Genomic DNA, 14,610 nt, shown 5'->3' with positions numbered 1-14,610 from the left:
GTATTGCTTTGGGGATTCCCATACGAGTTTCCAAGTCAAAAAGGGCATAGTGTCGAGTTGACTAGAACACTTAAAAGGGGTAGGCTCTTCCACAGAAGCACTGTGGGTGACAATACCAGGCTCCAAAACTAATTTAGTGCTAGGAACATGTTGTCGTCCCCCAAACCAGAATGCTCAGAGTGACTTTGAGATGGAAAACAAAATCAGGGTGATGTGTATAACACATCAAGGAAGTGTTATAATAATGGGAGACTTCAGTTACCCCCACATTGATTGGATAAATGCACGTTCTAGCCACGACAAAGAGGTTAAATTTCTCAATGTCCTAAACGATTTTGCCCTAGAACAGTTGGTCATGGAACTGATCAGACATGAGGCGACCTTGGATTTAATCCTAAATGGTGTTGCCCAGGACCTAGTATGAGAGGTAAATGCTGTTGAACCACTTGGAAACAGTGATCACAGTGCTATCAGATTTAATATATATTTAAGTGGAAAATTGCCCAGGAAGTCCAACACAGTCACATTTGACTTCAAAAGAGGAAACTTCTCTAAAATGAGGGAACTGGTGAAAAGGAAGGTAAAAGGGGGAGTCAAGAGGATTAAATCCCTTCAGAATGCTTGGAGATTACTCAAAACCACAATAATAGAAGCCCAACTGAAATGTATACCACAGCTTAGGAAAGGTGGCTCCAAGTCCAAGAGGTTGGCGGCATGGTTAATGAGCAGTGTTAAGGGAGCTATTAGAGAAAAGAGAGCTTCCTTCAGAAAATGGAAGTCTTGCCCAAGTGAGGAAAACAAAAGGGGGCACAAGCTTGCACAAAGGTGATGCAAGCAGACAATAAGAGATGCAAAAAAGCATTTTGAAGAGCATATCACTAACAACATCAAGGCCAACAATAAAGAATTCTTTAAATATATCAGAAACAGAAAACCAGCTAGCATGGCAATGGAGTTAAAGGGGTACTGAAGGAGGATAAGGAGATTGCAGAGAAGCTGAATGAATTATTTTCATCCATCTTCACTGCAGAAGATCTAGGACAGGTATGTGTGCCTGAACTGATGTTTTCAGGAAGGGAGTCTGAGGAACTGAGGCAAATAGTGGTGACAAAAGATGAAGTTATCAACCTTATTGATAAACTGAAAGCAAATAAATCACTGGGCCCAGATGGTATCCATCCTAGAGTTCTCAAAGAACTCAAATATGAAATTGCTGATCTTCTGACCAAAATATGCAACATGTCCCTAAGATTAGCCTTTATACCAATTTTCAAAAAGGGATCCAGGGGGGATCCGGGAAATTACATGCCCATTAGCTTAACGTCTGTTCCGGGTAAATTGTTGAAGGTGTTCTTAAAGATAAAATTAGTAAGCATATAGAAGGACAAGCCCTGCTGAAAAGAATCAACACAGCTTCCGCAAAGGTAAATCCTGTCTCACTTAGAGTTCTTTGAGAGTGTCAATAAACATGTAGACAGGGGTGATCTGGTAGACATTGTTTACTTGGACTTCCAAAAGGCTTTTGACAAAGTTCTTCACTAAAGACTCCTGAGCAAACTTAGCAGTCATAGAAGAGGACAGGTCCCTTTATGGATCAGTAAAGTGGCTAGATAGCATCACGGATGCAATGAATATGAACTTGAGCACGCTCCGGGAGAGAGCGCAGGACAGGAAGGCCTGGCGTGCTATGGTCCATGGGGTCACGAAGAGTCAGACACGACTGAACAACAACAACAAACTGGTTAAAGAACAGAAAGCAGAGAGTAGGAATGAATGGTAAATTCTCCCAATGGAGGGAAGTAAATATTGGGGTCCCACAGGGAACTGTATTAGGACCAATGTTTTTCAACCTGTTCATAAATGATCTGGAATTAGGCATGAGGAGTGAAGTGGCCAAGTTTGCTGATGACACCAAATTATTTAGGGTGGTTAAAACAAAAAGGGATTCTGAAGAGCTCCAAAATGATCTCTCCAAACTGGGAGAATCGGCATCTAAATGGCAAATGTGGTTCAATGTAAGCAAGTGTAAAGTGATGCACGTTGGGGCAAAAAATGCCAACTTCAGGTATAGCCTGATGGGATCTGAGCTAGTGGTGACCGACCAGGAAAGAGATCTTGGGGTTGTGGTGGACAGCTCAATGAAGATGTCAACCCAGTGTGTGGCCACTGTAAAAAAGGCAAATTCCATGTTAGGCATAATTAGAAAAGGAATTGAGCATAAAACTGGCAATATCATACTGCCCCTTTACAAATCTATAGTGCAGCCACACTTGGAATACTGTGTACTGTTCTGGTCACCACACCTAAAAAAAAGATACTGTAGAGCTAGAAAAAGTACTGAAAAGGGCAACTAAATGATCAAGGGGCTGTATTATTTATTTATCGTATGGCACATTTACATCGCATTACAATAAAAACATGGAGCATAATAAATATGAAATGTAAAATATAAAATATAGACAGGAATATTACAAACATATGTCTAGGTTACAGATATAGTTTTTTACTTCTGTTGTCACAGCCAGGAAATCAGCAAAGTCTCCATTGTAGGCTCGGTTTTGACACTCTGTCACTATATGTTGGATAGTTTGTTTTTCAGCCCCACAATCACAATTTGGTGATGTTGTTTTGCCCCATTTATAAAGGGCATCTGCACATCTACCACGACCTGTGCGAATTCAGTTCAAGGTTGTCCATATTGCACGGGGCTGGTCAAATCCAGGTGGTTTTTCCAAGATGCAGGGCAAGCTTCGGCATTGCAGAGGGCAATTTCCTAGCCAATTTTGTTTCCACATGTTGTGGATATTGAAATCATCTTCTAGAAGAGCTTTAGCAGTAGAAATGGCTGGGTGTCTCGATCTTAACCTGTTTTGCTCCAAGTAGGTTACGTCATTTAATATTGGTAGCTGGAGATTGTCAATAATCTTCCGGTATTCTTGAAGAAGGGTGCTCTTTCGTCTTGCATCCGAAGGTAGTATATGGCTCAAAAGGGGCTGGAGCATCTCTCCTATGAAAGAAGGTTACAAGAGTTGGGATTGTTTAGCTTGTAAAAAAAGGAAGGTAAGGGGAGACATGATAGAGGTCTACAAAATTATGCATGGTGTGGAGAATGTGGATAGGGATACATTTTCTCCCTCTCTCAAAATACTAGAACCCGAGGTCATCCTATGAAGCTGATTGGTGGGAGATTCAGGACAGATAAAAGGAAGTACTTCTTCACACAGTGCATAGTTAAACTATGGAATTTGCACAGGATATAGTGATGGCCACCAATTTGGATGGCTTTAAAAGGGGGCTGGACAAATTTCTGAAAGAAAAGGCTATCAGTGGCTACTAGTCTTGATGGCTATGTGCTTCCTCCAGTACCAGAGGCAGTGAGCATATGTACACCAGTTGCTGGAGAACATGGGTGGGAGGGTGCTGTTGTGCTCGTGCCCTGCTTGAGCATTCCCAGCTGACAGCTGGTTGGCCACTGTGTGAACAGAGTGCTGGACTAGATGGACCCTTGGTCTGATCCAGCATGGCTCTTCTTATGTTCTTATGGAAAAAGGGACACTATCAGATGGCTGGATATCAACTAATCCTAGTGTGTGAGCAGCACTGTTCCAGTAGGAACCATGGCCCTAGCAGAGAGATGCCACAAATTTAGAATGAAACCTATAATGCAGGATTTGAGCATTGTAGACCTAAAACTTAGCTCCTCAGCCACACTGTTCCATATCCCTGAGAGCTGCTTCACAAGTTATAGCAAATGCATGTTTGTTTTTTCATGTGCCTGTAATGTTTGTCTGGAAACATAGATGTGCTGCCTTAATATATGACAATTTTTCAAGTACACATAAGTTATTTTATGTGTATCTATAACAATTTAGGCTGCAATCCAATACACACTTACCTGGGAGTTCCCACTGAACTCAGTGGCGCTTACTTCTGAGTAAACACGTGTAGAATTGCACTGTTAATGTTTGAAGCAGCCCTAAGATACAGTTCTGGCAAGTTCTCTGCACAAGAACTTTTTGGGAAGGGGATGTCTATCTGACTTCTTTTGCTAACACTCTTATAATCCCTTACCCTGCAGACTCAGATCATGTTAGAACTGAAAACACGTGTAGAGGAGCTGAAGATGGAAAATGAGTACCAGCTACGTCTCAAGGACATGAATTATAATGAAAAGATTAAGGAATTAACTGAGAAATTCATCCAGGAAATGGAATCACTGAAAACCAAAAACCAGGTGTGGGTCAAACAGCAATTGCATCTTTTAGCATTGCTGCATTTCTCTTTAATAAACCTATCCTTTCCCATCAAGTAATTACTTAAGGAACTGAAGGTTGGTATGCTTAGTTTCAGATGAAAATTTCAACTTTATATATTTCAGGTTTTAAAAACAGAGAAAGAAAAACAGGAAATGCAGCACCAGGAGCAACTTGCAGAACTAATAGAGAAGCAGTCAAGGGAGGTGCAAGACCTAGGTTAGGAAGACCTTAAATAACAATTGCCTGCAGAATGTGAGAAAGGGCCTCAATCCTCATGATAACAGATGAAGAATGAAAACCGTTTTTATGAGATGCTTTCACAGCACTGAGCCTTGTCTGTCATGCTAAATGGGGTAACTCTGGGGCCTGAGTCTATATAGACATTTTGATAATAGTATTCTTGAATGTATCTGGATTTAACTCATTTTTCATTATAATTATATCTCCCTGCCAACAAAGGCAGGGAGAAATGAAAAACCTAATGAAAAAGGATGCAAATTAATGCATAGGGCATGGTAAGGCAGGTGATTTTTTGAAGATTGGTGACAGTTTTTTCTAAGCATCTGATCCCTGCAAGCCAATGTTTTACTCTGCACTCCTTCCCTGCCCATCCATATATTAAAGATATTGCAGAGGTAGCACAAGTGGTGCAGTCTACACCATACTTATATCTGCACAGGATTCCTCTGCGTCCCTGCTTTTTTGTGGGGGACGTGAGTTCGTCTCCGATGTTTCTGATCTTATCTCTGAAGTGTCAAAACTATTGAGTAGGGAGTTCTTGGGTAGAGATACCCATGAAGCTCACACAAATGGAACTTCAAAGCTAGTAGTGATCTGGGAATGGTATGAGCTAGAGTGGAGCACTGAGAGCTTCATAAGGGCAAGCACCAATAGATGTGGGTCTAAAAAAGTTCCCTTGTTGCTAGTTTGAAGACTGAGGACCACCCATAGAGGGCAAGAGACACCTTCCCACTCTCTGGCTTGTTCTTTTTCTTCCTTTTTAACTCACTCCTCTGGTCAGAATCTGGCAACAACCAGAAGCTGCTGCTGGAGTATGAGAAGTACCAGGAACTGCAAATGAAATCCCAGCGCATGCAGGAGGAGTATGAGAAGCAGATTCACGAAATGGAAGAGAACAAGAGCCAGGCACTGGAGGAGCTGACAGAATATTATGAGGCAAAGCTACTTGAGAAAAGCACTATGCTGGAAGAGGTATGAGCTGTATACATCTTTACTTTTAAAAGCAGAGCTAATCAGTAGCAGCAGAATCCAGGAAAGATTTAGAAAGCTCAGCATAGAAAGGCCCAGTTCCTAGTTACTCTTTCACTGTTGGACATAACTTTCAGTTGATGGAGATATAACCCTGTGCTTGTGAATGCTTCTGTCTGAGGTGAGAGAGAGAGACAGTGAGCATACAGGGGACACAGAATTCCCACTATGCCTGGAGTTTAGTAATGACTCAGCACCATCACTTTTCTGCCTGCCACTGGCTCTGCTCTGATGTTGAGAGCTTTCCTGTATGCACTCCTAACCATGTCCTCCTGACTGGATGACCCTGTCCCATCACAACCCCAGAACTTCTGGTTTTTTGTATACTGCCTTGATGGCTTTTAGCAAATAAGGTGGTACATAAATGTCAAAATAATAATGTACCACCATTTAACATATGCCTTACAGATCACACTTTCTAGCCAGAACATCCATGGTCAGAATGGCTTTGAGCTCTTAATTTTTTGGTCTATGTATGACGAGCATCATCCTTTGCAAGCTAGTAGTGTGTGAGCATTGTAGTGGCTGAAGAGGGTTCCCACCCATCAAGTTTCACAACTCCAGAGATGCTAACTCAAAGTACGTCTCAGTTGCATTTCCTAAATTACATGGCACCATGCATATACAAAAATATTCTCAACAGGTACTGGTCCAGCCATGCTAGTGTAGCCTTTCTGGCTACAGTCAGTGACAGCCTTGGCATCCCCAGAACCTTGGTAACAGTCTGCCTCATGGCAAGACTAGCCAAGGAACTTGCCTCTCCCAGGCAATCTGTAATAGTCTGATCCATAACAATGTTGTTCAGGCTCCTTTCACTCCTCCCTCTTACTTTTGTCCTTCCGAACTTTCAGGCTCAGGATGATTTAAGGCAGCAGCTTCGAGAATTTGAGGAAATGAAGAAACAGATTGAAGAAGATGAAGATCGTGAAATACAAGACATCAAAATCAAGTATGAGAGGCGGCTTCGGGAGGAAAGAGAATCAAATCTGCGGCTAAAGGGGGAGACAGGAATTATGAGAAAGAAGGTATGCTTAACTTTTTCATGTTATCATGCTTTTCGTTTGTATGTATATATTTTAGTATATTTTCATATACTACTTTGCTGAAAAAGTGTCAATTGAAATGTTGTATAACATGAATCAATAACACAAGAGTATATCAGAATAATAAAACTATTTAAAACAAACATCACAGTTTTAAAATGCAACTGTCTATCAAACTGTATTAAAAACACAGCCACAGATATGTCAATAAAATTCCAGCAGTAAAAGAAAAACCAGATCCAGCACCCTCAGCTAGTGCAAAATGTTTCCTAAAAAGCCAAGTTTTAACTAATCACTGAAATGCCAGCAAGAGGCTTAATTAGACATTAATTGTATAAATGGCCCTTGCATGCTTGCTTTTTTCTTTATTAAATAGCAGATGGGGAGGGCTCAATCTGGACTAGGATTGCAGCGCAGGCAGAGGAGGGCTCTAAACCTTTGCCCCCACTCCAGTTCCATTCTGGATCAGGTTCCCCCATGGTTGCTATTTGCCCTGAGAGAGAAATAGCCATTGGCATCAATGGCAGCTTCCCTCCTGGGCTAATAGCAGTCATTTGGGAGTGGAGTGATCCAGAATGGGACTACAACAGGGCAAAATATTATGGTCACTCTCCCCCCACATTGTGGTCCTTATCTAGATTTGGGCAGGGGTAAAGGGGCATGTCTGCTATTTAATTAAAACAAAAGTGCTCAGTTCATGCAATTAACATGTCTACTTTTGCTCAAAGACATAGCCAAATGCACTTTCATAAATATCTACCTTGCATTTACTGGAACAGAGGAGGTCCCTCAGTCTTTCACCTTGCATACTTTGTAACTCCTAATTTCCAGCTCTGATTTGTGATCACTGAATATACTTGGTGAGAATCAGTCTTTTGATGTGATCATCTGTTAGTGCAGTAGTTCTCTAAAAGGAGATGGAAAAGTCCAGCTTGTTATAGTTTTGCTTGGTTCTTTTCAGCATTTCTTACATTGCTGTTGCTAAATGAGATACTGGTTCACCTCCTCTAGCTTGGCAGATAATGCATGATTTTCTTACTAGTTTAACAGTCTCCAGAAAGAGATTGAAGAGCGCTGTAGTGACATAGAGGCAATGAAATTGGAGCAGCAAAAGTTGCAAGGGGTCATTAAGGCCTTAGAAAAGGACATCCAGGGGCTGAAGAGAGAGATTCAAGAAAGAGATGAGACCATTCAAGACAAGGTGAGGTGCCTGGAAGATTTGGTCTGTGCTTTCCCTGGTTTCCTTTTCCACCCCACAAACCCTCAGCTGAATTTTGGTGCCCTACTCTCTACCTGGCAGAAAAGATCTGAATCTATAAACAAGGCTTCTTTGTCTCCCTCCCAGTCTGAGGGATGGAGCTTGGAGTTACCTGCTTGTCTGATATCTCTGACTGTTCCTCCTTCCTCCCTCAATGTCATTCCCTCACATATTTCACTTCTGACTCCATTGCCCCTGTCTGATGGTCTAGGGATGAAAATGTGGGAGGTCCCTATGTCTCTTTAGACAACCTTCTCTCACTCATATGCCTGCTTTATTTTCCCCAGGAGAAGCGAATTTACGATCTGAAGAAAAAAAATCAGGAACTGGAGAAATTCAAATTTGTACTAGATTACAAAATAAAGGAGTTGAAGAAGCAAATAGAACCACGTGAAAATGATATCAAGGCCATGAAGGAGCAGATCCAGGAGGTGAGAACCAAATCAGCCAGCCAACTTCTGGCTCTGAGGTTGAATCCACTAGAATACCATATCAGATCACAGGCCTCCTTCACAATTCATCTTTTTTCATGCATCTGTGCAGATGGAGGGAGAGCTGGAACATTTCCACAAACAGAACACACAGCTAGAACTGAACATAGCAGAACTGCGACTAAAGCTGAGAGCCACAGACCATGAGATGCACAAAGAGATGCAAAAAGTGAGTATCTCAGGAGTGAAGAAAGTGGTACAGGTAGTGTTTATATCACTACGAGAGATACAAAATAGATGCTGCAGTGTTGCCTGAAGAGTTCTGGATAATGTGAAAGAGTTGCATAATATTTTTTCCAAGAAATACTAATCTGGAAAAGATTATCATTGCATCTACCCACTCTCTAGGCATGTGGCTAATGCTGTTTGAACACACCTCTGCTATTGGCATTTACAGTATTCCAAAGCTGCTACTAGTCACTTCTGCATTTGTATGTTCTACGTTCACCACTTTCATAAAGTACATTTATATATTTCAATATATGTTTGTACTAAAGAATTATTAGTAGTGCAAGTAACAAAAAGCCTTCAATTTTACAAATTAGTGTGCCGAGTATCCCTAGAGATAGAGAAGTTATTGGTCCATTTTTGGACTACATATATGGATTTGATGACCTTTCTCTTTGCGATTCTGTAATTCGAATTGTATGTTTCTTCCACTGAGTCTGGTGTTTTATTTCCTAGCGGACCAAAGTAATGACAAATGAATTTGGGCTGCTCTAATATAGATAATTTAATGTATGATTTCACACATGCGTGCCCATGACTTGATGAGTGCCACATCAAATGATGACTTCCATATGTGGAACAGCTATCAAGCTTCAAACACCACAGGCTTTCATTTTGTTTCATATCTCCTCAAACACAAGAGTCTGCTTTTCACTGAAGGCAGTTCACACATTCATCTGTCAGTTACCAACTGATAAGTCATCAAGAGGTGGGATTTCAAGCAATGAACAAGCATGTGTGAATTGGCCCACTGTTAATCCATTAAATGTGAGGTGTTGGTCTAAAGGTGAGTTCTACCACTGCCCCTGTGGGTTGATTGCTCTCTGACTGGTATGTATTCCATAGACAATATGTGAGACTCTATTTGGGCTGGAGTAAGGAGCCCTAACCAACAGGCAATGTATTCTGTTGAATTTGGCTTTAATATTCCTCTTATTGCAGGAGCGAGACATGGAAGCACTTATCAAGCGGTTTAAAACAGACCTTCATAACTGTGTAGGCCTCATCCAGGAGCCTAAGAAATTGAAGGAAGGCATCAGGGATATCTATGAAAAGTATGTGCAGAAGGCAGATATGGTAAGTGAGAGTTCTTCCTTCTTAACAGCAGATCCCCACACTACCCCGTTTGAACTCATTTTCTTTGCTTCAGGTAGAGATTGTTGGGGTTGACACAGACTTGCATCAAGAGTATACACGGCAGCGAGAGCATCTTGAGCGCAACCTGGCAACACTGAAGAAGAAGGTGATAAAAGAAGGCGAGATACATCGTGCAGACTATGTGCGCATCATGCAGGTATTAGCATAGGAAGTGAGGTCCACTCTTCCAACCCACTGCTCGGATAACATTCCATTTGCTCCATGTAGAGCCTTTCTATACATTCCCAGGCCCAGAAGATTCAGAAATTCCAGTCTGAACAATGATTTCCAGTTATGGGTTTGACAAGTACTATATCTCTTGGAGGGATGGCTGGGGTAGAAAGAGCCTTGAGGACCATATACTGGGATTGTGCTACAGAAGGTAATACAGCCCTGGCAGATGTGCAGCCCACACAGGCATGGGCCAGTGCTTCATTCCTTCATACCCCACCTCATCTGCTTCATTTAGTCCTTGCCTTTATTATCCTGCCTGTCAGTACACTTTTGCCCACCATGATAACCATCTCTTTTGCTATTTATCAGGATACTGTAGAACTGGGGTCCTCAACATGGCTCTGACAGGTACCTCCAAGGTGTCTGCGAATGGAACCCCAAAATATTTATTTATTTTATTAATTTTTTCCATTTTTTAATATACATACATGGATTTGTATGAAATGCATACAACTTTCTAGCAGTTATACATGGGCTACAATAACAGTGGACCAAATATCCAAATAAGTATCCATTTGAAAGTGGCGTCTTTATGCCACCCTTTCAAACATTGAAAACGTTGTAAGGTCCTCAATCCATTGCATTATAGGGGATCAGCGTTTATCCTTCCAATGTTGTAATATCAGCCTCTTAGCTGTCAAAAGAATGCAGAGAATGCATTTACGCTGATAATTTTTTAAATTTTTATGAAGCAGGTAAATAATTTAAAAGAGCATGTACATCACTGAATATTAAAGACTGTTCCAGTACAAAATTTCTCTGCGTAATACCCTCCCCGCAAAAAAAAGCAACTACTGGACATTGCCAAAATATATGTTTAAAAGAAGCATTAGCTGTATTGCACTGCCAGCAATTAGCTGAATTTGATAATCCCTTATTAAAGAGACACTGCAGTGTCCAATAGACACGAAGCAAACATTTTTGCTGAATAAGATGCTGCCTAAGATCTATAGATGCAAAAGGCAGATGCCAAAGCAGTGATCCACTGATTAGGCATTTTGTAGTGGTGCCCAAGACAGTATCTCATATTCCCAAATATGTCCATGGGTCCAAAAAGCTTGGGGACCCCTGCTGTAGAATAATTCTATCAGTTCAGGCTGTGTTGTATCTTGACCCTACAGGAAAATGTGAGCCTCATTAAGGAAATAAATGAGTTGCGGAGAGAACTGAAGGTCACCCGCACTCAAGTCCATGAGCTTCAGTCAACCCTCGGACTCCTTAGGAAATACAAGAAGCAACCAGCACAATCCACAGGTGATTACTGTTGCTCTTTATCTCCCATTTTCCTCTGCTCTTTCACAGAAAATGTTGCTATCTCTTTCCTTTTACTGTATTTTCCCTAGAGGCTCTGAGACGTGAAATAGGTGACACATCTTATGTTGGTGTGAACATATTCAAGCTTTTGGAGTTACAAAATGGAAATCTAGCTAGTTTCAAACCATTAAGAGTTAAATTATTTTACTAATGCAAATATTTATAAAACCCTTATGTAGATACAACAGACTGTTGGTATAAATACATGGTCCTAACATGTTTTGTGCTTGAATCACATATATGGAATATATTGACCAGCAAGGAGTTTACAGTAAACAAATGTAGTCTGGTTAGACTTATACTAAGAAGGTGGGCTCAAAAAAATGAAGCTCGAGCCAGTGACTGACTGGTTCACACAACATGATAATCCACCCTCAAGGATGGGTTGTCATTGAACCCAGCTGTGCTAACAAACCATGGTTTATTAACTACGAAGAACCCATGACGAGAAGCCATGGTTTGTTGTTGGGTTGTGAGCTGTGGGTTGTCTGAGGTTAACAAACCATAGTTTGTTATCATGGCTGTGTCCAGACAACACAACAACCCATATTTCAACTACAACCCACAGTTCAACAATAACCCACACTCAACCCATACTTAACCTTGAGTGTGGTTTATTATGTCATGTGAACCCAGTCACTCTCTCCCAGCCTAACCTACCTCACACAGCTGTCGTGATAAAATGAAGGAAATTTAATGTATGCTGCCCTGGTTCCTTGGAGGAAAGCAAAATATAAACGTGATAAATTGATAGAGATTTTTATAATGACAAACCCCCCAAGATTCAATGAATTCCCTTTTGTATTTACCAGTGTTATGCCTAATTCTTCAGCACATCTTTGTGTTTTGTATGGATTTTTTCCATTAGACCTCATAAACTGCAACTACATGAATTTCATACAGTGCCTTCCATTTAGATCCAAGATGGCCCAGTTGTTGGCTGATAAATGAATTCTCAAATCTTGAACCTATTTAACTTTTTCCAAGTCATGACCCTCCAAATGCCATCTATGCATAATTTCCTGCTAAATAGTAGTGTTGAGCCAAACGTTCTCCAGCAAGCATTTTCATTGTGAAAATGAGGCTTTGGGGAAAGCTGAAATATCTCCTGAAAGACCCTCCCCATCATTTCCATTTTGTTCACTGGTGTTCACAGCCTTAATTAGATGCAACTTCAGCACCACTTCTAAGGTTGGAAAATTACCTTTTTCCTAATAAAAGTGGCACTAAAATGAAGCCAAACAGATTAATAATATTACTGAGGACAAACAAGCCTAATTCAGAGAGGCCAACGCCTACTCAAGAAGCGTAGCCCTCAGTTTCATTTGCCTTCAGAGTCACTGTCACATAATCAACATCTGATTGGATAAGTGTGATGACATCACTATTACTAGGCAATGTGGAGGGGGGAAAATTATCCTGAATCTACAGCGGATTGGGGTTGCATAGAGATTCACAATACAGCCATCACCTGACTGCCAGATATAGGCTGCCTGAATGTGTATCAAGGCATCTTCTCCCTACATCATCATATGCAATGAGAATACTTTTTAGAGAAGGAGAAACAAAATTGTGAAAAGCACACTCCACTCACTCTCACTTCAGTTCAGCCCCATTAAATACTAAAATTGTTAGTGTGCATGGCTCGATAGGGTACATCAAATCCACCTGGATCCATGGGTTCCATGAACAAATCAACACTTTGGTGCTGATGAACAATTGTTTTATTAAACTCAGCCAAGTTACATCACTGGCTGTAAACATTCAACATGTCAGGCTCACAACAAGGATACTTTCCACGGTATGCCTCTATAATCTAAGGAGCAGAACCTCTTTGACTTTCACTCCTGGAGTTGATTGGTCTTTCCTCTACCAAGACCTCTCCAGGCGCTGGTCCGTATACAGTTAGCTCCTTCTCTTGGAGCTTGTCTTGATGCTTCCCCTCACGAAGCCAGCCTCTGCCTGCTTTCCAGAGCCTCCAGGCTTGACTGTCTGGGACCTCCAATAGCGGGGTTGGTTCTGTAGTTTGTGTCACTTGCTCCCTTACTAGCTACTGGGGTATAAACCCAGTCAGTATGAGCCTGCTCACAGCAAGAAAAATTCCTCCTGCCTTGTCCCCAGAGATGGGGGCATGGGCCATGATAGCCTGCAGAGAACACAGTAAGTATCTCTCATCTTACAAGATCAGGCTGTTGCCACCTGCGAGTTCCCCCGTTCTGCCCATTCTAGTGCTATAGCAGCACAGCAGTAGGTGGAGAATCCTAGAGGCTCCCCACAGTGAGGTTGAGGAAATATTTAGAAAGATGTCCATGTGTGGAGTAGGAGGAACAATCTCATTAGCAAGTAGTTCGGCTCTACTTTGGTTCAAACTAATAGAACCGTTTATGTCAGCTTATAAATAGTACAGAAATTCTTTGTCTCGAGAAGTAGGGGTGCTAGTGCTATAGTCTGCAGAGGGCTGTAACCATCTAATCGCTATAGCAAAGGATCAATTTGAAGCCCCATTTTTATGTAATTGCATCAGCTATTTGCCCATTTTGTCCCATTCTGACTCTTGGCTTGCCCTCCAGTATAAAGCCCTTATTAAGATTAAAGGCATGAGGGCTAAAATTGTGTAGGGGGTACGGTAGGCTCACCCCTACTTTCCCATGCACACCAGGAACATAAGCAGAACACCCCTTCAGTCCTCGCTGCTCATCAAAGCCCGGTCAGGGACTGAGAAGGCCGGAGCTGGCGTGCGCCGAGACATAGAGGATGAGGCCAGCGTGCATGGCCCTGGTCCCCTGCACAGTTTTAGCCCTCTTGTGTTCAGGCGAATGCCTGAGCCTGTTCAGACTTCAAGCAGTGTTCGTTTGGAACAGCTTCTGCCCCAAACTTTTATCTATCAGATCAAAAACTGACTGGCATCTGTCAGTCTGTTGCATTTGCTGTTTCTCTTAAGAGGTAGTATTCTGCTGCAATGATAGACACAGGTGAGCAAAGCTGCACAGTGTGCATGAGCCTAAGTGTTTTGATTCCTATTCAGTGTCAGTTCTGGATTTTGTTGGGGGAACTCGGGCAGGGCGCTCTCAGTGAGCCCACCTACACTTCACCACTGTTGCCACACTGCTTCACTTCCCTCTCCCTCTGGGCTAAATCACTAGCTCCCAGAGGGAGAGAGGACAAAGCAGGCAGAGATTCCTGTCCTTCTCCTTATTTTTCCAATTCCTTCCTCACTGCGAGAGGAAAGGCGAAAAGACAGGAAAAAAGAGGAGCAGCAGGGTGAAGAGGTAGTGGGACCCCTACTAGGCCTCAGCAATTGCCAAACAACGCTGGCTCCTGATGGCAGCCCTGCTCATATTACTAAGTATGTGAGAGCATCCATGTTTTCCTTTTCTCCT

The 14,610-nt window shown here is 41.9% G+C and overlaps 1 protein-coding gene across 1 annotated transcript in view; it reads left to right on the top strand.

The window, feature by feature from the left end:
* Positions 1-14,610, top strand: part of CFAP57 (cilia and flagella associated protein 57) — a 37,492-nt gene that overhangs the window by 22,406 nt on the left and 476 nt on the right. Inside the window, exons 12-21 of the mRNA XM_084852810.1 lie at positions 4,079-4,234; positions 4,379-4,472; positions 5,278-5,468; positions 6,377-6,550; positions 7,611-7,769; positions 8,114-8,257; positions 8,370-8,486; positions 9,488-9,622; positions 9,696-9,839; positions 11,038-11,170. Coding sequence (XP_084708936.1) covers positions 4,079-4,234; positions 4,379-4,472; positions 5,278-5,468; positions 6,377-6,550; positions 7,611-7,769; positions 8,114-8,257; positions 8,370-8,486; positions 9,488-9,622; positions 9,696-9,839; positions 11,038-11,170 — 1,447 coding nt within the window. The remainder of the gene's footprint in view (positions 1-4,078; positions 4,235-4,378; positions 4,473-5,277; positions 5,469-6,376; positions 6,551-7,610; positions 7,770-8,113; positions 8,258-8,369; positions 8,487-9,487; positions 9,623-9,695; positions 9,840-11,037; positions 11,171-14,610) is intronic.

This window comes from Heloderma suspectum, chromosome 4 (genome assembly GCF_057233095.1).
Source record: "Heloderma suspectum isolate Gila_16-S chromosome 4, 16-S_ref, whole genome shotgun sequence".
NCBI lineage: Eukaryota > Metazoa > Chordata > Lepidosauria > Squamata > Helodermatidae > Heloderma > Heloderma suspectum.
The sequence above is the reverse complement of the archived record's forward strand: the minus strand, read 5'-3'. Positions and strand labels throughout refer to the sequence as shown.